Here is a 24,780-nt window from a genome sequence, read left to right as displayed (position 1 = left end):
GAGCTGGCATGCTGTGCCCTATATTCCCTCTCCAAAGACTGACAAGGCAGCAATCCTCCAATTAACTTAATTTCTTTGTTGCTAAATTGATATTCACATGGTTGTGGTTAAGGATGTTTTGTTTATGAAGTTGAGGACTGTAATTTAAATGTATTATGCAGACCTATTTCTAATTGAACCATTTCTTGTGACCAAATTGGTCTGGAAGAAGAATGCACTGTGATCTACTTGGTGTAGCCAGGGCCGTAGCCACTGCCAGGGTTTAGAAATTAGGGAGGTACATTTTTTTTCTTTTATACAAACTTTCTTACGCAACTGGTTAGCCATTATCTAGAGATCAACTTAAGGTCAGTCACTCACAAAGTAATTTACAGGACGTGGGGGCACTTACAGGTGAGTGGCCTAAAGAGTGCACCAAAGATTAACTGGTACATCCAGGTCCAGAATTGTTGGAATTCCCTGACAAAGATGTGCAAAAAGCTGTACAATTTAAACAATACCATACTGGTAATGAATAGTTGTTTATTCAATTAATGCATGGAGCTGTTCCATCTTATTTCATTTGATACTAACTACTCAGTTCATACAGATTTCAAGTATCCAAATATCAATGATGAATATTGCATAAGGTTTACACAGTTAATAGATCACCTTTTTGTTTTATATTCATGTTCAGAGAGGAGTAAGTTAGATCTTTGTATGCGTGATTTATATGGCAATTAAATCAATGGTGTGCTTGTTTGTTTGGGGAGTTTGACCTACAGTTAATGTGCCTACCACGTGATGGTGCATGCTCAATGGACAGCACAAAAACTATTCGTGTTGGTGGAGACTAGAGCTACCACAGATAGTAATAAGTTATAACAGTAAGTAATCCATACCATATATCCTAATAGTTACCTTACCACACGATGACCATACTTGGCTGAAAATAAACGTTGCTGCCTGTTGTGAATGTGTTTTTCCCTGTAGGCTAATACATAAGTAGGCATACATTTTTGCAGTTGAGCAAAAATTTGCAGTTGAGTAGGCTATGTGATTTTTCGTCCGCAATTTCTCCGCACCCCCTTTACGCTTCTTCCGTTTGTCAATTGTTTTGCTCTAAGCCGCAGCTGTTCCTCTCACACAAGACACAGGTGAGAGAGGAGGGGGGGGGGGCTTAGTAGGAGATGTGATTGGGCGGCGGGCCAGCATAATGGGCCGCTGTTCCAGCATAGTGGGGGGGGGGCTTAGTAAGAGATGTGATTATTGGGCCAGCCCAGTGTCAGTCAGTACCAATGGGCCGCTGTCCCAGCCTAGTAGTGGGCCGGTCGTTGATTTTTTTTTTTTTTTATATAAATCGGCCCAAAGGCACATCGGCCCACCGGGAAAATGTCCAGATTACCAGTCCAGCCCACAGCGCAGGCTTGTCACTGCTGTTCTGTCACAAGCGCACGCATGCTTTGAACAAGTAACGTTAGTTCAAAACAAAGCCACCTGTACGTTCCCTGGGCAGAAGCGACCAAGTAGTGCTGTAGCGATGCAGGGGGGAGTACCTTTGCCAAACATCAGACATTACCGGACATTTTCAACTCCTGACTGTACATTTATATTGTGATATTTCTATAAAAAATTATTATAATCTTTTTTATAATATTTTTTTTTTGGAATAGTTACAAATAGTTACCGAGCCCCAGACCTCGGTGACCTCATAGCTGGCTACGGCCATGGGTGTAGCCTATTGTATGGCGATCAATCATTGTTGGCCCTGCCTTTTGGATATAGCAATGTCTGGTTCATTTGTCAGCATAATGCCTGGAGAGGGTCATAGACTGAAAAGGTTGTGTATAATTAGAAATACTTTATTGAACAAACGTATTTTGGGTTGTGTGGGTGTTCCTGACTCCTCTGAAAACTCACCAAACTGAAAAATACAGATTGTTACATAATACAATCCCAATTATATATCTTTAATTTTTTACTACAAACTTTGATTTCACTCACAGCTTCAGAGGACTCCCTTTGTGTTATTTCCCAGCGGAACGACCTGAATGTGAACAAGGCCAGTACATCACGCTTCATGAAGTATTTATACCATCAAAAGGCATTGGTGGTTTATGATACAGTATGATGTTCTGCTCTTCGCTACTGCCCGCACCGTTCTCTTGATTATCAAAAGAAACAACATGGCAAACGGCAAGTGCATTGTTACTCAGCTGATAGAGTTGTGCCCTTCCTGATGGCTTGTCGTACAGAACTTGTAAGTCGCTTTGGATAAAAGCGTCAGCTAAATGACTAAATGTAAATGTAAATGTGTCAAAAAAAGAAACACAGATATGCCGATGTTATTTTCCTAATGACGCATTCTAACGTTGACACTTATTATCATCAGCACTATGTCAATCTGTCTGTAGGTGTTGATGATGTCAGAACGTCCCATGTCACCACTGGTGTGTGAATAGACCGGATTCAGGGCCGGACTGGGGAAATAATTCATACCGGGAGATATAGCGCGAAATATAGCCCCAGTCAGGCCACTTTTTAAGCGGGGGGTCTGGGGGTCCCCCACCAGGATTTTTTTTGTTACAAAGACTTAATTTCCTGCATTCTGGTGAATTTTAGTGCATATGAATCACAAACTAATGAGCCAACAATTGCTTAGTACAATGTACTGTTATGGACCTCAAATAAAACTGTTGTGGCACTAGCAATGCTACTCTCTCCACCTTCAAAAAGAAAAAAGCAAGAGCACAACATATTTTTCTATTTACTATTATAATACAGTTAACCACTCTCTCCTGTAAGGGCCTTTCTTTTTCTTTGTTTTATCCCTCTCTCCTCCACCCTTTCTCTTTCTTCCACTGTCCATCTTGACATCAACGTTAATTGACTTTCGCTCTACTGTATCTCTCCCGAGTCCCTCACTACCTGGCTCATTGCCTGGCTGTTATTCTGCATCTGAGTGCCGTCTGCCATTCCATTCGCCGCCACCGCTGTCAATCAGTTGTATCGCCTGGTCCCGCCTCCACCAATCACAAGCGGCAGCACGGCTCCATTGTGTCTGTGATCCGCGTGAGAGAGAGAGTCAGATAGTTCTCCAACTCTGTCGCAGACAGTGAAATCCTGGTTGTTCTCCACCCATCTAGGTTATCTAACTATCGCGCCGCGCCGCCGCCACAACTAGAAACAATGGCCTGGCAAAATAAAATAAAAAAAAAAATAATTTCAAAAAAATATATATATATATATTTTTTTTATTATTATTATTTTTTTAATCTGTGCAGGCCAGGCCACCGGGAAAGCTCCCGGTGCTCCCGATGGCCAGTCCGGGCCTGACCGGATTGGATATGAATTTGATACCGGATTGGATATGAATTTGATACCGGATTGGATATGAATTTGAGACCGGATTGGATATGAATTTGATACCGGATTGGATATGAATTTGAGACCTGATTGGATATAAATTCGAGACCTGATTGGATATGAATTTGAGACCTGATTGGATATGAATTTGAGACCAGATTGAATATGAATTTGAGACCTGATTGGATATGAATTTGAGACCAGATTGAATATTTGTATTTTGTATTTGTATTTATTTATTAACACTATGATCGCCGTGAACGAGTTACACGTAATTCCTAGCCATGCTCATTCTGCCGAAGACGCCGTAACTCGTCTTTGATGTCAATATTTAAAAAATCTGTCATCAAAATCATATTTCCTTTCCGGAGCCCTGAGACACAGTGCAAAGCTCCACTCAACTCTCTAGCGATTCAAGAGCGCCATCTGGTGGCCGATCGGCAGATCGCCAGCCGGAAATTAACCTTTGAACCGGTAGTGCTCATCCATATGTGGTCCGGGCACTCGCTATCGTTAGAGAGACTCCGTATTGACACAGTGAACATCGATCGGTGCAAATAACTCGAAAAAACAACATGATTTGGACGTATATACTATTATACAACCTGGAAATGGATCGGGCATTTCTCCATCCCATAATAGAAAAAATTCTGTTCCACGCTCATCTGCCAGCGGCGCGAGGAAGCCACGGTAAGATTCAGCGTTATATTCTAACGTCTTCTATACTAACTGATCTGATGAACATATGACCCACTCTGGATGAATCATCTAACGCTGCCCACGGAATTATAAACGATCCCCCGCCCATCCGGTCATCATCAGATGATCCGTAGAAACTTCTAGAACCACGTCCAGTTGACATTTTTTATCTCGCACAGATTCCTACCAAACTGTATTTGATCATCAATATAATGCATTTAGGGCTATAAATCACGTTCTGAAGAAAGCTGCAGAAAACGATAAAAACATACTTATACTTTAGACCATATTTTAGTATGAATATGTGAATGAAAAGGTTTAATGTTGCTACACCCTGAACAATACATATAGGACATTGAATGGGCCATAATAATGGCAATTTAGCAATAGAATTTAAAAAGTTATAGCCCTGCAAAGAAGGGGAACTTCTCCATAGACAAATAGAGCTGGCGAGGGATGGTAAATTATGAATTTAACCCATGGCGATTAAAGTGTTAACATAGATTTAAACAAAAGTCAAAAAATATAAATACATAATAATAACCATATTGTGAAGGAGAAGTTAGAAGCCTGGAGGCTTATCGAGAACTTCCCCTGTTTTGTAAAATCAAAACATACAGAAATATACATATTATTTAAAAAATACCAGTAATACATTCAAAAGATATGTGTTAACACAAACATACATACAGACAGTACATACATGCATATACTGTATACTGTGTACTAGGGCTGTCCCCGACTAAGGATTTGGATGGTCGACTAGGATTGGCCAAAATTTGCCGTTAGTCGACTATTGGTCGACTTAAAAAAAAATATATATATATATATATATAATATTTTTTTTTCTTTTTTCATTTGGGCTGTGGGGGGTGCTTAATGTCTGAAGGAGTCGACTGAAGGCTTCTTGTTTGATTGATTGATTGAAATTTTTATTAACAGATTGCAGAATGGGTACAATACAGTACAGCTCAATACACACAATTGTTAAGGGGATGCAGACCAGAGAAAGACTTTCGTCTTGTTTACATCAGGGTCCCCCATTTTCAATTCATCAGGACATATATGACATACATGACATACAGATAGTCAGTACTGCTACATCTATACATTTATGACATACCAGATTTGCAAATACAGTACTGTTTGTGATACAGAAGGAGTCAAGAAAAGGGAGTATATACATTTGACGTAGAAACTGTACATTGAAGGAGGTTGGGTGGGGGGGGTTGGGTACATTGGGATATTGACAACCATACTGGGTAATTTACATTGGAGGTGGTTGGGGGACACACTGTATAAACAAGTAACACTGTACATTGAGGGGGGGGGGGGGGGGGAGACACTGTACAAACAAACAAAATTGTACATTGGACTATTGACAAAACCATACTAGGTAAATGACTGTACATTGGAGGGGGTTGGGTTAGGATATTTACAGGGGCCAGTGTTGAATTGCAGTCTCCCGTAGGTGTCCCTTGAGAGAGGTTTTGAAAGTGGGTAGTGATCCGGATTCCGTTACAGCTTTGGGTAGGGCGTTCCACATTGATGTGGCATAATTGCGAAACGTGTTTAGTCCCTTATTTGAGCCGAATCTGGGTTTAACATGATTTGTGGAGCTCCCTCTGGTGTTGTGATCGTGGTATTCACTGACCTTTGGGAAGTATTTTGACATGTACATGGGTACCTTGGTCGTGTAGTGTATCTTGTAGACCAGGCCCATTGAAAGTTGCTGTACTCTGTCGTCTACTCTAAGCCATCCTAGGTTGTCAAAGTGGGCAGGGGTGAGGTGGGTTCTAGGAGTAAGGTCAAGCAGTAGTCTGACCAGTTTGTTTTGAGATGTTTGTAATTTTGTTTTTAGCGCCTTTGAGGTGCTTTGGTACCATGAGGTGCAAGCATAGTCGTAGTACCCCTGAATGAGTGCTCCTGCCATGCAATTGGTCCTCTGTCCTCTGCATGCAATTGGTCCACTGATGGATACATCTTGATATTTGTCTAGTCTAGTGTGTTCATTAGATGGGTGAAATCCTCTTTCAGTGCCTCTGTGCCTGTTTTCATAGGCAGTTAGCCTCTGGTATGCGTGCCATTAGCGTTAGCCACGCTTCTAGGCCTATTTTCTTTTGGAAAGAATGATTAAAAAAAATATATAATAATAATACTATTTATCTTTTTTTTTTTTATTATTATATTCGACTAAGAGGTTGGCCAGTCGACTACGGCCCCTTTCGACCGATTAGTCGACTAATCGATTAATAGGGGTCAGCCCTACTGTGTACATAATAATACATAACCACCCACCCACCCACCTGCCTACAAACCTACCCACCCACATAACCAAATGCATACCTACATGTATGACCTATTTATCTATCTACTACTTTTGGATATGAGAATTTTTTTGTAGTTTACTTAAAAGATAAGCAGAGATGGAGATTTCCTCAGCATAGGATATGCTGAGAATATGAATTTGAGACCTGATTGGATATGAATTTGAGACCTGATTGGATATGAATTTGAGACCTGATTGGATATGAATTTGAGACCCACCGGATTGGATATAAATTTGAGACCTGATTGGATATGAATTTGAGACCTGATTGAATATGAATTTGAGACCTGATTGGATATGAATTTGAGACCAGATTGGATATGAATTTGAGACCAGATTGGATATGAATTTGAGACCAGATTGGATATGAATTTGAGACCAGATTGAAAATGAATTTGAGATAAGTTGTTTGGAGACATGGTTTGATTAGTGGCCTGTTGTTGCACCATCTGTTCCCTCGATTAACGGCGCTCCGAATCCGCTGATTCCATTTGACTTTCAGTTGGATTCTATTTTCAATTTTGTCAATAAAATATAAACAGAAATAATCAATAATAAAGTTTATGGATGATAAAAAAAATTGTTGGAGAGTCAGTTGGAGAATCAATGCTAACTGACACACATTTAAACATTTATGCAGCTCTGCAATGCATTCCAACAACACAGTGAGCAAGAAGGTCCTGGGTTCAAACACCCAGCAGAGTTTCCTCCGGGTACTCCGGTTTCCTCCCACATCATAAAAAGACATGTATGCTACTGTATCATGTATATCCTGACATTGCCCTTGATCAAGGTACTGGCAATACAACTGGAGTTGGTCCCTTGATCAAGGTACTGGCATTACAACTGGAGTTGGTTCCTTGATCAAGGTGTCCCTCCTCACTCACCAGTGCGTACACGGTGGTGCCCCTGCCTATCTCAAGGAACTCCTCACCCCCCAGTCCTCCTCACGTTCCCTCCGCTCCGGCACAGCCTACCTCCTCAAAGCCCCCAGGACTAAGCTGCACTCCATGGGTGATCGCGCCTTCTGCTCCGCCGCACCCAGACTTTGGAATGCTCTCCCCATCCACCTGAGAGCACCACAATCCGTCGAGGTTTTTAAAAGAGGCCTAAAAACATTTCTTTTTAACAAGGCTTTTGCCTGAATTTTCTTTTACTTTTTTTTTTTTTTTTTTTTTTTTACTTCTATTCATTTTACTATTATTTTTATTTTATTTTACTCTTAGGTTCTTCCATTTTACTGGTTGTTAGTCTTTTTAATTGTTTTTATTCATTTTAAATTGTTTTATTCATTTAACTTTTGTTTTTATCTCCTGTAAGCACTCTGAGATTCTCACAAATGTAGAGCGCGGTACAAATTTTATCCATTATTATTAGTATTATTATTATTATTATTATTATTATTATTATTATTATTATTATTATTATTATTATTATTATTATTATTATTATTATTATTATTATTATTATTATTATTATTATTATTATTATTATTATTATTATTATCAAGGTACTGGCATTACAACTGGAGTTGGATCCTTGATCAAGGTACTGCCACTACAACTGGAGTTGGTCCCTTGATCAAGGTACTGGCATTACAACTGGAGTTGGTCCCTTGATCAAGGTATATATAAGATATACAAAAACATACTACTACTTAAGGTATTTGTTGTGGTTCTAAATAACACAGCGTTAAAGATGTATGCAGCCATGCAAACTTATGTCCAGCTAAATCCATAATTTTAAAGGAACACTCCAACATTTTGGGAAATACTAATTTTTGCCATCTTCCCCAGAGTCAGACAAGAATATTGGTTTCATGGGTGGCTGGATAGCGCAGTGGAGAATGCACTCGCCTACCACCGCAGAGATTCTGGGATCTAATCCAGCTGTCAGCGGTACCTCCGGCTTGGTCAGTCATCCCTACTAACACAATTGGCAGTGTTAGCGGGTGGGAAGCCGGCGGGGTATGTGTCCTGGTCGTTGTAAACTGCGGTTCCTACTGTTACTGTCAGACGACATCCTGCGTGGTATAGAGGCGGGTGATGTGAGTCCACTCTGTTCCTTCTCCCAGACAAACTGTGCTGAGGGTACAATGAACCATCGACGAACTGAGCTGAGGGTACAATGAACCATCAGTGTGCCCTCCACCTGGGCTATTATTAAAACGGCGAGTCAGAGTAAACGTCTGTAATGATGTCAATCTAATATGGAATTCACTTTGTGGTCCCGAGAGGCAAGGACTATTAATTATTGGTAAGAAAGATTAATATCAGAAATATAAAGGACACAATTCTATAAGTTCAGTACGATCGTTTATTACAGCATGGATCAATCCAGTTTGTAGCTTACAGTGTGGTACAATTTTTACGAGATAAAGAGAAAGAGAGGAGAGGGGGAGGGAGAGAGGAGAGAAAGAGAGAAGAGGGAGAGAGAAAGAGCGGGAAAGGAGAAGAGAGAAGGGGAGATAGGAGGGGGTGGAGGAGAGGAGAGGGAGCAGGAGCAGCTAGGCCAGAGGAGACAGGACAAGAGAGTGAGGCAAAGAGCGTGAGAAATGATGGCAGTTCCTTATAACTCCAGACAAAGAGAGTCGTATTACTATAGATGCATGTGTATGCAGATGTAGATTGTTATTGGTGACGTTCCCTAAAGTCGATGCACTCATGGCGATTGGTCCGAGCAGCTCTGCTGTGCTCTTCCTGCTGGTGCATGGATCATTGAATGTAAGAATGTCATACTATTGTATTCATACAGATCCAGCTCTTAAAAATCTAACCTCTACTGCAAGTGCGCAGTATCGTTAACGCCTCGTTAACAGCACTGCCAGGTTAATGGTGCATGATTACCGCAGTAGCAGAGCAGAGCTCAGAGTCCTAAGAGCTGCATCTGTAGTTAAACATAGGCCTTATGCCCATTTTAAGGTAGGCCTATGTTTAACTATGAATACAATGTAAGGACTTTGGCCATAGGATGTAGGATTCACTTCCTAACGTCTGAATCCTGTTCTTCGCTCAACACTGGGCTTCTTGACAGGCCCCTAACTCTCACTCTCTCCTCTCTCTTTCTCTCTCTCTCTACACCTCCCTTGACATACCTATGTATGCTCTCTCCCTCTCACTCTACTACTAACTATTATATAAGTAATTGATTCATCCAACGATTATGTTATCGATTAATCAATTCATCTAAACAAATAATTTCTTTACAAAAAACAGACAATTTAAAAATAAATTACTGGCAGGTTTACTAGCACACTGAAATCCAGCTAAAGCATTATTTTATGTAATCGATTTGAATCACACCCCTTCTCTGGAGCATGTACTCTCTCTCTCTCTCTCTCTCTCTCTCTCTCTCTCTCTCTCTCTCTCTCTCTCTCTCTCCTCATTCTTCCGGCCAGACGTTCTGCCCAGCAGGTCTCTCAGGTGATGATCAGAAGCTTTAGCGAAGCCCCATCCCACCCCCACCCCCACCCCCGTCCGCTTCCTGTTGTTGACAGACGGACTTGACTTCCTGTCAGCAGACCTGTGCGTTCTTCAGGTTCATCAAGCAAACAGTGTTCGCTCACCTGCAGGCTCTGTGGGACCGCAGTGTGCCAGGTGAACTCAGCTGAGACGGAGAGGAGGAGATGGAAAATAGTGTGGAGAACAAACGTCTGCCAGATCTGAGCTTGTGATGCCATGTCACATGTCTGTGAACATGGCTGTGTTGATGAGTGCTGCATGTGTGACAAGTGTTTGAAGTGGATGTCAAAAAGCAAGGAAATGACAAAATCCAGATGTAACACTGCCATTGGAAAGAGGAACTTTTTCCCTATCCATATAGATGTATGATTTGGCCATAATAAGGTCATGGTCAAGTTCAAGGTCAAATATGAATTTATAATTAAAATGAACTATAATTTATTACTGTATCTACAAATCCTTCTGTTTAATCATCTTCCCTTTATTAATTTGCTTAGATGTTTTGTACACTTGTTCTCAAGAAGGCGCTGAATGAGCTCAGTGAGTGAAATCAATAGCACCTCAATGTGTTCATGGTGTTACTCACCGGCAAAGATGCAAAAAAAGAAATCAACATATTTGTTCCATCACAATTTACTCAAGCCTAGTAACAGACACAATATTTCTGACACTGGGAATACATATCCCCAGGTCCCTAGATGTTCCTAGATACCATGCAAATCGACCTTGTAGAAGTGGAGCAATCTTCCATTTACTTGGGCATGTACCTTTAGGCGGGATTTCTGAAAATAGGGCTACAGCTTAACAGGTTAAAGGCCTGTACCAGCCTGCAGGCTGTATCTGTCTTAAAGGTCTGTAGCCAGCTGTAGGCTGTATCTGTCTTAAAGGTCTGTAGCCAGCTGTAGGCTGTATCTGTCTTAAAGGTCTGTAGCCAGCTGTAGGCTGTATCTGTCTTAAAGGTCTGTAGCCAGCTGTAGGCTGTATCTGTCTTAAAGGTCTGTAGCCAGCTGTAGGCTGTATCTGTCTTAAAGGTCTGTAGCCAGCTGTAGGCTGTATCTGTCTTAAAGGTCTGTAGCCAGATGTAAGCTGTATCTGTCTTAAAGGTCTGTAGCCAGCTGTAGGCTGTATCTGTCTTAAAGGTCTGTAGCCAGCTGTAGGCTGTATCTGTCTTAAAGGTCTGTAGCCAGCTGTAGGCTGTATCTGTCTTAAAGGTCTGTAGCCAGCTGTAGGCTGTATCTGTCTTAAAGGTCTGTAGCCAGATGTAGGCTGTATCTGTCTTAAAGGTCTGTAGCCAGCTGTAGGCTGTATCTGTCTTAAAGGTATGTCTCTCTCTCCTCCCCCCCTTTCTCTCTCTCTAGCAACAGCAGCAGACACAGCCTCAGCCAATCAGGATCATCACCTCCCAGGCGTCACAGCCCACGGCATTCCCCAGGCCCGTGCCGTCCGTCCTCCATTCCCCTCGGCCGCCACGCCCACCACACACGCCCCACGCTGCCAGTCTGCCCAGCTGCCCTGGGAGGGGCAGGATGCCCAAGCTCCTCAACCCAGAGGAGATGACCTCCAGAGACTACTACTTTGACTCCTACGCCCACTTTGGCATCCATGAGGTAGGATCCCTGTGGTTCTAAAGGGGAATGCCTCACAAACATAGAGCCACCCCAGATTTTGAGCCGACCCTCACACATTTGAGGGTTCTCTCTTTGGTTTTGAGCTTTAGGAGAGAGTGGTGCATGTTCACAGGTATGGATTGAATACAGTAACAACATATAGTGGAGATAAAGCGGTTATTAAACACCTCAAAATGAGGCAGGTTAACTGCATTCACACAGCACAGCTATAATTTTGCAAATCTTATGTCAATCCGGCCATTACTTTGCAGTTTGGCCTGATGCTGGGGAATGTGGAAGAGCCATGGGGTCACCAAAATCAATAGGTTTCTCTCTCTTGGGATCATGAATGTACACAGGAAATACCATGGCAATCGGGCCATTACTTTTCAAGATATCTAATTCACAGTCAAACAGAACTGTTTGTGAAAAGGATAAACACGCATACAAACAAACAGACAGACAGACCGATAGGCCGACAGACAGACAGACAGACAGACAGACAGACAGACAGACAGACAGACAGACAGACAGACAGACAGACAGACAGACAGACAGACAGACAGACAGACAGACAGACAGACAGACAGACAGACAGACAGACAGACAGACAGACAGACAGACAGACAGACAGACAGACAGACAGACAGAATGACAACTGGGGGTTAAAACAAATGGGTAACCTCTGACACTATATATACTAGTATATATCGTTTTCTACTCAAGGCAATGTTTTATTCCTTCCACACAGCTGATTCTCAGAGATATGCTGTGCTATATAGTACAAGGGACAGAACAAGTCGAGAGCAAGTATGACCTGCAAAATGTTCTATTATATTTTTAGAATGTAGGTCAGATGGGGGCGGCTGATTGGCGCAGTGGGCAAGGCGCTCGCCACTAACGCAGGATACGCTGGGTTCGAGCCCAGCTCTCGGCGTTGCTACCGGCTGGCCGGTCGTTCATACTAACACAATTGGCAAGTGTTAGAGGGTGGGAAAGCCGGTGGGTGGGGATTGGACGTTGTGGACAGCGACTCCTACAGTTCGGTTTGGTGACACCGGTGCGGCGGAAGCAGGAAGTGGCGGGGGCAGCGTGAGCCTCCCATGCGTTACTCCTCGCCACTGAGAGTTTGAGCTGCTGCAGTGAAAAGATGCGACAGGCTGCCTCCTCGTGTAACGGAGGGGACACGTGATGCAAGGCTTCTGTCCTCACTACAACCGACCAGTGGGAGGCATAGTCTAGCAACGTTCAAGACAGGGGAGGGAATAATTGGATATATAATATGAAATTGGGATGGGAGAAAAAATTGAAAAATGGGGAGAAAAAGTGGATAAAAAAAAATAATGTAGGTCAGATGGGGTTTTAAAGGGGAGCGACACAGTGGTGCAGTGGTTAGCGCTGTTGCCTTTCACAAAAAAGGTCCTGGGTTTTCTGTGAGTAGTTAGCATGCTCTCCCCGTGTTTGTGTGGGTTTTCCTCTGGGAACTCCGGCTTCTTCCCACGCCATAACAAAGACATGCATGTTAGGCACATACTCCTGTCGTGACCCTCCACCAAGGTACTGTCATTACTGGAGGTCTGTGTGGCTGCCCCACCGCTCCTAAATAGTTAGGATGGGTCAAATGCAGAAGATTAATTTCCTAAAGGGGATTAATAAAAGTATAACTTAACTGAATCTGCATTGTGAATATGCCTGACATGCACGCACAGGGGAGCCTATGCATGAGAGAGAGATAGAGAAATGGGGAACGTAAGAGCCTGAGGCTGAAACGCCTCCCACGGTTTTTAAAGGCAGACCTGTGTGTCGGAGTTGGAATAGGCTGCGATCGAGAGTATCTAACATCTCATCACTGCTATTCCAAACACTGAAGCAAATCCACATGGTTTTGTCTGGCGGTAGACATGGTACGTACAGAGACTACAGGCTGGTACACTCTCGTCCCTCAGCTCGCTCTTCACCTAATACACCAACAGAGCTTGGTTTCTGAAACCTTTCAATCAAAAGAGCTTATTTAAACACAAACACATTACCATTGGAGTAATGTAGAGAGACCCACCAGACGAACACTGGAGTCAGAGACCCACCAGAAGAACGCTGTTGTCATGTAGAGAGACCCACCAGAAGAACGCGGTTGTCATGTAGAGAGACCCACCAGAAGAACGCTGTTGTCATGTAGTGAGACCCACCAGAAGAACGCTGTTGTCATGTAGAGAGACTCACCAGAAGAACGCTGTTGTCATGTAGAGAGACCCACCAGAAGAACGCTGTTGTCATGTAGAGAGACCCACCAGAAGAACGCTGTTGTCATGTAGAGAGACCCACCAGAAGAACGCTGTTGTCATGTAGAGAGACCCACCAGAAGAACGCTGTTGTCATGTAGAGAGACCCACCAGAAGAACGCTGTTGTCATGTAGAGAGACCCACCAGAAGAACGCTGTTGTCATGTAGAGAGACCCACCAGAAGAACGCTGTTGTCATGTAGAGAGACCCACCAGAAGAACGCTGTTGTCATGTAGAGAGACCCACCAGAAGAACGCTGTTGTCATGTAGAGAGACCCACCAGAAGAACGCTGTTGTCATGTAGAGAGACCCACCAGAAGAACGCTGTTGTCATGTAGAGAGACCCACCAGAAGAACGCTGTTGTCATGTAGAGAGACCCACCAGAAGAACGCTGTTGTCATGTAGAGAGACCCACCAGAAGAACGCTGTTGTCATGTAGAGAGACCCACCAGAAGAACGTTGTTGTCATGTAGAGAGACCCACCAGAAGAACGCTGTTGTCATGTAGAGAGACCCACCAGAAGAACGCGGTTGTCATGTAGAGAGACTCACCAGTAGAACAGTATCCAGGAAACCAGGATTGATTATTAAATTATTATTAAAATGCAATGTTTCTGCTGGGCATCTGTTTGATTGATTGATTGATTGAAAACTGTATTAACAGATTGCAGAATGGGTACAGTACAGTACAGCTCAATACATACAATTGTTAAGGGGATGCAGACCAGTGAAAGACTTTCGTCTTGTTTACATCAGGGTCCCCCATTTTCAATTCATCGTAACATATATGACATACAGATAGACAGTACTGCTACATCTATACATTTATGACATACCAGATTTGCAAATACAGTACTGTTTGTGATACGAAAAGAGTCCAGAAAAGAAGTATATACATTTGACGTAGAAACTGTACATTGGAGGAGGTTGGTTAGGTGGGGGGGAGGGGGTACTGTACATTGGAGGTGGTTGGGTGGGTGGGGGAGGTTGGGTAGGAGTGGGGGGGAGGTTGGGTAGGAGGGGTGGGTGGGGGACACTGTACATCTGTACAAGCAACACTGTACATTGGAATATTGACAAGACCATACTTGGTCATTTTTACTGTACATTGGAGGGGGTTGTGTTAGGACATTTACAGGGGCCAGTTTCGAATTGCAGTCTCCCGTAGGTGTTTTTTGAGAGTGTTTTTGAAAGTGGGTAGTGATTCACATTCCTTTACAGCTTTGGGTAGTGCGTTCCACATTGATGTGGCATAATTGCTAAACGTGTTTAGTCCCTTGTTTGAGCCGAATCTGGGTTTAACATGATTTGTGGAGCTCCCTCTGGTGTTGTGATCGTGGTATTCACTGACCTTTGGGAAGTATTTTGACATGTACATGGTTACCTTGGTCGTGTAGTGTATCTTGTAGACCAGGCCCATTGCAAGTTGCTGTACTCTGTTGTCTACTCTAAGCCATCCTAGGTTGTCAAAGTGGGCAGGGGTGAGGTGGGTTCTAGGAGTAAGGTCAAGCAGTATCTGACCAGTTTGTTTTGAGATGTTTGTAATTTTGTTTTTAGCGCCTTTGAGGTGCTTTGGTACCATGAGGTGCAAGCATAGTCGTAGTACCCTTGAATGAGTGCTCCTGCCAGAGTCTTCAGGGTATTCTTGTTTACCAGTGAGGAGATCCGGTACAAGAATCGAGTTCGTTGGTTGACTTTTTTTATTACATTGGATGCCATTTTGTCACAGGAAAGATTTGCCTCTAGGATTGAACCCAGGTAGGTAATATCTTCTTTCCTTGTGACAATATTGTCACCCACTGTAACTGAGAAGCCGTCGGTCTTGCTGAGTTTGTTATTTGAACCGAAGAGAATGGACTCTGTTTTGCCCAGGTGTAATGATAGTTTGTTATCAGCGAGCCATATGCAGATTTTGCCTAGTTCCGAGCTGAGGGTTTTTTCAACCTGTAACTTGTTCTTGTCAGAGACCAGCAGGGCTGAGTCGTCCGCATACAGGAACAAGTTGCAGTCACAAGCTGACGACATGTCATTTGCATAAATTAGGAACAGTAGCGGACCTAGTATGCTTCCTTGTGGAACACCACAGCTTACTGTGTTAATGGAGTACAATAGTGCTTTAGCATTTTGCCTCACTGAATGCCCCGCCCAGCCTCCTATTCCTGTAATTCCAGACCTCTTCTTGACAAAACGAAGCAGGCGGTCTTCCTCGTCAGAGGTCAGCCGCGTGGATGTAATCTGTCTCTTGTCTAAACAGGAGATGCTGAAGGACGAGGTGAGGACGCTGACCTATAGGAACGCCATGTACCACAACAAGCACGTGTTCAAGGACAAGATCGTGCTGGATGTGGGCAGCGGGACGGGGATCCTGGCCATGTTCGCAGCCAAGGCGGGGGCCAAGCATGTGTACGGGGTAAGGCAGGCTATCTCTCACTGGAGGGTTAAACTGAGCCATCGTGATCACGTCACTCTGCTGTGGAACCTAGCCTGACAAGCTGCTTGCAAAACCAGTATGTGTGTCTGTGTGTGTTTTGAAAAGAGAGAGAGGGGGGGGGGGGGTCTGAGGAGTGTGTGTGTGTGTGTGTGTGTGTGTGTGTGTGTGTGTGTGTGTGTGTGTGTGTGGTGTGTGGTGTGTGGTGTGTATGTGTATGTGTATGTGTATGTGTGTGTGTGTGTGTGTGTGTGTGTGTGTGTGAGAGAGATAGTGTGTGTGAGAGAGATGCTCCACAATGTATGTCTGTTTCCCTTTATATCTGTCTCTCTGTGCACAGTACAGTATATGATTATTTCTGTATATAGAAGTTCCTTTCTGGTCTCCTATCTGGTCAGGCAGGTGATACGTGGGCAGTTTGACAGGCTTGGTCACTTCTCTGTTTGAAAGCTCTCTCTTCTGCCTGCTAGAGCTCTCTCTTCTGCATCCTAGAGCTCTCTCTTCTGCATCCTAGAGCTCTCTCTTCTGCATCCTAGAGCTCTCTCTTATGCGTGCTAGAGCTCTGAGACAGGTTGATAGGCTTAGCCATTTCTCAGTTTGAGAGCTCTTTATTCTGCATGCTAGAGCTCTTTCTTCTGCGTACTGGAGCAGAGGTGATTGTGCCTCAGGGTGCATGTGAGAACGCACAGGCTGGATATCTGCCAGTAAGTCGTGATAACCAGGTGGAATATATATTTGTACTATGTCTGTCATACCCCCTTTGGCATAAGGGAAGCGAGGTGATTAACTTAAAACTGCCATGGGGCTTTCATCCGAGTCACTAGCTGAACTTAAACGGACAATATTTCCTCAACCTGATTGAAATCATTCAGATTGGACATTTCAAATCAACCATTTACATGGACGCTAAATAAGCTGAACCGTGTTTAATTGGCCCAAAGCATGTAATAATTTAGCTAGTTCTATGCAGAATTTGTTTGAACAATCAATCATGCTCACCCCCGGCCGTAATGCAAAGCCACACTAGCCAGGGACCAGCAACTGTCGAGTCGACCACGGTCCGTTTACTAATGTCAGAGTCAGAGAGAAAACACTAAATTGTGAGGGCTGGAGGAATCCTGCATGCAGCCCAACGAGGGGGCGTGCCGTTTTTCTCGTTCACGCACCTGATGGGAGTTTGCGATCAGCTCGGGAGAGTACTAGTATTGCAGACTCCCCTCCACTCCTGGTCGGGTCATTTTTGTTACCACCATCTACTGCCGCGTCTCCGGCGTGAGACGTCGTGCCACCCATCACCACCTGTCGCCGTTTTCCTGGAGTGGGACACCGTCTTCGCTCTCTATTACTCCACGGGAGGATCCCAGTGTTCCCACTCCAGACGTCCTGCCGGCTACTTCCCTACTCCCTCTTCATGGTCCTCGTTCCTGGGGTGAGGCTCGCCATCGCTCCCTATTACTTAAATAGCAAAATAGTTCCCCTTTAACAACGTCGAAGCGTTTAGATATTACCCCCACGTGGGGCAAACATGCGCAGAGAGAATATATTTATTCCAACTAGAGAGAAACAATCGAATCAAGCATGTACAGTACATGGTTATTTGGCGCTAATATCTTCCTATCGAACGGATTATCAAAAGTTTACACCACCCCTCTCAACCCTCTAAATCCCTTCCAATCGGGGCAGTGTCTTCCGATTGAAGTGGTTACATGAGGCATATCTCTATACTGATCTGGCTATCATTCAGATTATTAATCTCTCTCTCTCTTCCTGTACTATAATATATTTTCAAACTTGGGTATGAATATTTCACTTCCACGCTAGCGCTACCTATCCATCCAAGTCGTATTTTAGGCTTGTAAATGAGGTTATGCAGGGAATACAGTTCACCTCTGAAGCTGTACGTTCTCCCTGTAAGCGGCAAGCTGGAGCTGGGAGAGCTATTAGCGTGTCCACAGGACCTGGAAGATGGTGGAAGGTTTTGGGCGTTGGTCCAACTCTCTCATGCAGAACATCCTCCTGTCACAGATACCTAGTAGTCATACATGGGAGAAAAAATCTCTATGACTCAGCCACCTGGAGTCTAAATCTGACATCTGTAGTGTGAAAATGTGGGACAGGGTGAGGCGCAACATCACCTTTTAATAACAGAACTACTGTAGTTGTATTACTGTGTATAAGGTATTTGTACAACCATACTGTAACTCCCACAGTTCTGATCCGATTTGGATGAAACCTCACACATAGATTGACAGGAGGCCATCTTGAATGTTTTAGAATAAAGTAAAATAGACATAGACATACATTTGCATAAAATATAGCCAGCGTTACCCAGATGGAGGAGAGAGGCACTTGCTGGCTTTGCTTGCTCACCCGTGTGGTCGTGGGCATCTCTGTAAGTGGCATTCTAGTTGTATTTGTTGGTTCATAGAGCCGGCGAGGCTAGAGCAGGTGGAATCACCAACAAGTCCCACCAACAAGACAGACCTATTTCACATTTGAGATATTATACCAACCGTAGCTATTAATTTAGCTCATCTCTAGCCCAGTGTCCATCGAATGCACATACAGAATGCCAACAGTATTTCCTCAACGAGAATGTCAGAGAACATGGCAACATTAACCCTGACACTAACAGATTTGGAGTTATCATCCCTGTTGCCACCCTGTTGATTGTTTTCCATGTCCAATTTAGACTTGACTTACATAACGGTAATGCGAGTCGTGTCCTAACTCTGACTGAAGCGGCAGTAGTGGACTCCATAGGAGCACGGGCTGAGGGTGATAGAGACTCATCCTGACACCAGGAAGAGCTGTTCGAGCTCAGTGTGAGGAGCTGGATGAGTGGAGGAGTGGGCTCAGGGAGGTGCCGTAGCCCAGAGAGTTGTAGCAAGGTAGGTGGATGATGGATGTCTGATGAGGAATCATTGACAATTAAGAGACTTGGCGTTGGCAGCTAGCCACGGATGGCAGCACAGACACACAAACGCACATCACCCCCGCCCTCATCCACCTCCACTGGCTCCCGGTCCTGTGTATTATATAAGATCCTCATCTTTACCTTCAAATCCCTCTATGCCCTTGTCCCCCCCCCCCCCCCCCCCCCGGCGAGGCTAGAGCAGGTGGAATCACCAACAAGTCCCACCAACAAGACAGACCTATTTCACATTTGAGATATTATACCAACCGTAGCTATTAATTTAGCTCATCTCTAGCCCAGTGTCCATCGAATGCACATACAGAATGCCAACAGTATTTCCTCAACGAGAATGTCAGAGAACATGGCAACATTAACCCTGACACTAACAGATTTGGAGTTATCATCCCTGTCGCCACCCTGTTGATTGTTTTCCATGTCCAATTTAGACTTGACTTACATAACGGTAATGCGAGTCCTGTCCTGACTCTGACTGAAGCGGCAGTAGTGGACTCCATAGGAGCACGGGCTGAGGGTGATAGAGACTCATCCTGACACCAGGAAGAGCTGTTCGAGCTCAGTGTGAGGAGCTGGATGAGTGGAGGAGTGGGCTCAGGGAGGTGCCGTAGCCCAGAGAGTTGTAGCAAGGTAGGTGGATGATGGATGTCTGATGAGGAATCATTGACAATTAAGAGACTTGGCGTTGGCAGCTAGCCACGGATGGCAGCACAGACACACAAACGCACATCACCCCCGCCCTCATCCACCTCCACTGGCTCCCGGTCCTGTGTATTATATAAGATCCTCATCTTTACCTTCAAATCCCTCTATGCCCTTGTCCCCCCCCCCCCCCCCCCCCCCCCATACCTCTCTGACCTCCTCCACCCCCTCCTCAGATACGGATCTGCTCTCTATCCCCCTATGAACGTTTGGGGACAGAGCCCACTCTCTGGAACTCTCTCCTGGCTGATATCCGCTCCACCACATCCCTGGACTCTTTTAACTCATTGACTGCCAGCTATTAGACGGGGCTCGTCGTAGCAATGCCACGCTGTAAAAGATAGGAGTGCGTCACCTTGTTTGTAGAGCTATAACTGTATTCTATATTATAGCTATGGATACAATACTATGGCCCATTTGACATCAACTATCAATCGTTCAATATCTGAAAAAGAAAAAAAAACATCCATATGTTCCCATGTTATACCGTGGTGAATATAAGTATAGTCATAGAGTGGTCTAGTCTAGGGTAATTCCCGAAAGGCTGAGGAATAGCCTTATACGTGTATTCTACTATAACCATTGCAGTTTCTTGCCTGTACACGCTACTATTCCCAAAATAAAATCTATATAGTAGGTATTATGTTTCATCATGTTTTTTGAAGCTTTGATCGTCACCAACGGCATACGTTGTGGAGTAACGTTACACATACACGTTGCGATTGAGGTGAAAACATGGTTGGATCAACGCAGGATTTATATCATATAGTCCTATAGGATGTACCCCAAAAATAATATTCCAATGATCTGATCGCGATTCCAAGTATTGGTGTCCATCGTGTCGCCAACATAATCCACCGCACATCATGCATCGGGAGCATTTGACACTTCTCAATCCGATCGTTATAACCGCTCCGCTCTCCTGACAAAGAAAAGTGAGCCCGAAGACATTTGGCCATTACACAGGCCAAGATACAAGGTTACAAAGGGTGCTCGATACCACTGTCTAGCTGGATGCAGCCGGTATTGCACTTTGGCTATATCAGACTCATTCCCTATGGTAACACCAAGGTCCCTGGATGAATAATGAATAAAGATATCGAATTAAAGAATAAACGACCAAAACCCGAGATATCTCGGGTCTGGCAGCCAACGCATGTCGAGTTAACCCAACTTATCTCGGGTTTGGCAATTAATGTGTTAAGACTAGTCGTCTCCCTGTCCTTTATTGTTATTATTATTTATTTTCTTTATAACTTATGTCTTTTTTGTTGCCTTGTAAAGCATCCTTGGGTTTCTTGAAAGGCACTATATCATTCCAAGCTAGTATTATTATTAATAATATTAGTGTACCAACGTGTGAACAACATATTATGGTGCACAAGCACATATGTTGAGCATGCATCCTTGGACGCACACATATCTTTTGGGTTAAGGTTCTATATTAACTTGCTTACTGTACGGTTTTACAGGCTTCATCCTGCAGTGAGCAGGTGTGTCAGTTTGTGTACCATGGTGGCACATGATAGACAGACAGATGACCAGGGGCACAGCCAGCAGCCTTCTGCCATCCATGCTACTAATAGGCTGTGGGGAGGGGGAAATGGAGCGAGCATGCCCGGGGGGACAGCAGCAGACCTCAGCTGCAGTCCAGCAGAGACCAACCATAGTGCCTCATGTCATCACGTCACACGCTATTACTTCGGCAGCGACCCTTTTTCATTGTACACTCGCTCACATCACCTTGAAACCTGACAAAGCAGCGGTGTCTGCTTAGGGCTGTCCTCAACCGAAGACATTCTTCATCAGCTAATAATCGTAGGACTTTCGATCGACCTTCAATAGTCAATCGACTAATTGATTCCCCATGTACAGTAGTCATGCAGAAGGATCTCTTTGAATCTAGTGCTTATCAGAGATCACATGTAAAATAACTCATTCAACATGAAAAGGATGAACAAAAAACGCCTTTAGGCCCCCTAAACAAAAGCTTTAGAACCTATAGATCTATAGATACTGTCATCTTCTATGACAGCTTCCATGAGAGCAACACAAAGCGGGAGCAGGGATTCCGGCACGGCAAGGTATAGTGGAGATGCGGCATCTGTGTCCTTTACGATCCAGGACACTCATGATTCATTAAGGAGCCATCCGCCAGACGGGTGCTCCGCAGCCAGAACCGCGCCACGCGGTCCAGGCACCGCCTGCCTGGCTACTGCACCGGTGGCTGGGGCGCTGTGTACTCATGGAGGTGAAAATCGACGCCTGCGGAGTCCTTGGCACTTTTAGACTCCCGGTGACATAGACAGATGGCCCCCCGCTAGTTTGTTTCTTTCTTTTTTCCCCTCATCTTCTTCCTCGTGGGGGGAGGGGGGTTGAGGGTGCTCAATCGGAGTGGCTTGGTTTGGCGATTGACAGCTTTCATTTGGTGATAAAAATGCCATTTTTCTCCAGCAGCTTCGATAAGTCGGAGTCTGAGGCTGGGGTGAAAGGCGTGGAAAATGGTGAGAGGCTGAGAGAAAAATACATGGAAGAGAGGGAAAGTGAGACAGGGTGACAGAAGAGAAACACTACAAAGAAATACATTCCATCAAGTCATCTTGTATTGAGTCTAAAATATTATTTTACAGTAGAAAGAAATCTCAAACCCCACCTTCTTTTCCTGATCCTTTCCTCGAACAGACAAAACACTCCTCCATGTCAAGGCCAGTCCATTATAGGAACACGCCAACATTATAGGAAATGTGCTTACCGTGTTCTCCAAGAAGGTAGATACTAATTTCTTCTCTGTGCTTTCAGCAGAAAGCTTTCCGACTGCAAGCTAGCCTTGCTTAGCACAAATTAATGGAAGTGGATATGGATCAGCTTAGCCTAAAACTCCGGGATAAGTGTTTCTATAGCTTTCTACTGAACGCACAGAGAGGAGAATACCTGACTCTGGAGAAGACGGTAAGCACATTTCCCACAATATTGGTGTGTTCCTGTAAATAATTTACCACTAACTTAACTAAAAGTTACACACTTTTAAGATTGGATGGTCAAGAAAAGAGGGCGGGGTTTGCGATGTGTAAATGTCACCTGTTCCAATACAAATGATCAATCTGTAATGAAAAAAGGTTACCTTGAAATCAAAGGGGTGACCTAGTTATATTTATATATATAAGATATTGTCACCACCCTAATTATGAATTCCAATATGTTATTTCCATGGCCAAATAAAGTTCAATCAATATTTCATCAGGTATGAAGTCTGGAGCTGCTCCATAGACAATGAATGGGAGACTTGAGGACCCACATAATGTTTGTTTGTAATTTTAATACCCAAATGAGCTTCAGTCTATAGCACTGGTGTTGGTTATGACATAGAAAATGTACCCATATACTCTGAGCATTCCCCTGTGTGCTCTGTGTCACCTTTACCATCTTCCCCAGTTTGTTATCTATGGAGCAGACTTGATAACATCACAAATTTGAGTTGTAGCACTGTCGTTTTGGGGATTTGGGCTGGACTGTCTTTAAGACCAGAGGAATAACACATTTGAATTCAGAGTGTGCAGTTGCCCTTTAGGAGTGAGAAAAGGAGTGTGAACAGAGAACAAAAGGTGATGACGGAGAAGAGAAACAGCAGAGAGCGGGGGGGGGGGCACAGCAACACAGACACAGCAGGGGGTCACACAGCAGCACAGCCACAGCAGGGGGTCATTGGACTGTATACACTTTATAAAACGAGGAGGCCACATGTCACAACAAACAAACAGTGGGTCTAATTCCCGAACGGATTTACGACAACAAATTTCCTCTTAGGCAGATTTCTGCCCATTTAAGACATATTAGCGCTAGTAGCGCGATTCCCCAAATTTTCCTGAGATCGGATTTTACCGTGGCTGAGAGCAGAATTTTAGAGTGCTGAGGATCACACTTATGATTGTTTGACTAATTGAACATTTTATTAACTTGACAGACTGTGTTCTCATAGTGATTCCTTCATGTCAACGCTACAGGCCTCCTTGGAATGAATTACTTAATCATAATTATGACAATATTTGTACGATAAGAAATTACGCATTTGATGTCGGAAAAATAAATAATGTGGATTAATCTGATCACAGGGCAGCTGGATTAACCATATATGAACCAGCTATTTTGGACAAATGTATAATTACTTTAATTACTCAGATATTCAAACACAATTATGCAATTATTGTGAAATGATTGAAAATAATAATTATTTAATGCCTTCTGTGGAATTTGTATTTCTTATTTGTTACATATCTGTTTTAATGATTAATTATACATTTGAAAGAATGCAGGTCAACATGCAATATATCCCATTGATTGGTATACAATGGGACAGACCTTTGTTTGATATAGCTATAAACCTGCATTCCTTTGAATATATCATTAATCAATTAAACTTATATTGAAATACACTATATAGCCTATACACCAACACTGAAATGACAGTGGATAAATAAATAAATAAGAACTAAAGCTAATCGCGTGGAAATAGACTGCATTAATATTCCATAAGTCTTGTGTGCGCCAGTATAGCCTACATGTCTAATGAATGAACAGTATATAGGCTTATATTATTCTAATTACTTGTTTCATTAGGATTTAGTATATACTATATGCTCTGCCCTACCTACGTACAGTAAGTACAGTATACACATATTAAGGACGCCAGAGTCTGGCGTACCAGCGGACTGCATGGTGGACTGTACTACGTCTACGGGGCGGGCAGTGCAGTATATTTGCTGCTCTCCTAATAAAACAAGTCATGATTAGAATAATATAAGCCTATACTGCGTTCATTCATTACGCGCGTAGGCTATACAGTACTGCGCACGTGTGTGTGTGTGTGTGTGTGCGCGCGTGCGCACCACAAGCTCTACTATATGATGACAATACAATTAATCTAATCTCATTTTGATCGGTTGCAAAGCGCTTCCTATCGGCAACCATTTTCAGACGGTTGCATCGTCAGTTGCATTTGA

At 43.7% G+C, this 24,780-nt stretch overlaps 1 protein-coding gene across 5 annotated transcripts in view; it reads left to right on the top strand.

Annotated features, from left to right (window-relative positions):
* Window positions 1–24,780, top strand: part of LOC311244632 (protein arginine N-methyltransferase 8-B) — a gene marked incomplete at both ends in the record, with an annotated part of 148,899 nt that overhangs the window by 22,337 nt on the left and 101,782 nt on the right. The window contains 2 exons of one of the 5 annotated variants that reach the window (XM_084334243.1): window positions 11,211–11,441; window positions 15,976–16,131. In XM_084334243.1, the coding sequence (XP_084190369.1) occupies window positions 11,211–11,441; window positions 15,976–16,131 (387 nt within the window). Of the gene's footprint in view, window positions 1–11,192; window positions 11,442–15,975; window positions 16,132–24,780 lie in introns of all 5 variants that reach the window. The other 4 variants (XM_084334242.1, XM_084334241.1, XM_084334240.1 and 1 more) reach the window with 4 other exon arrangements.

Source organism: Notolepis coatsorum, assembly GCF_963971535.1.
Source record: "Notolepis coatsorum genome assembly, chromosome: 18".
Lineage (NCBI taxonomy): Eukaryota > Metazoa > Chordata > Actinopteri > Aulopiformes > Paralepididae > Notolepis > Notolepis coatsorum.
This window is presented reverse-complemented; position numbering and strand designations above follow the sequence as displayed.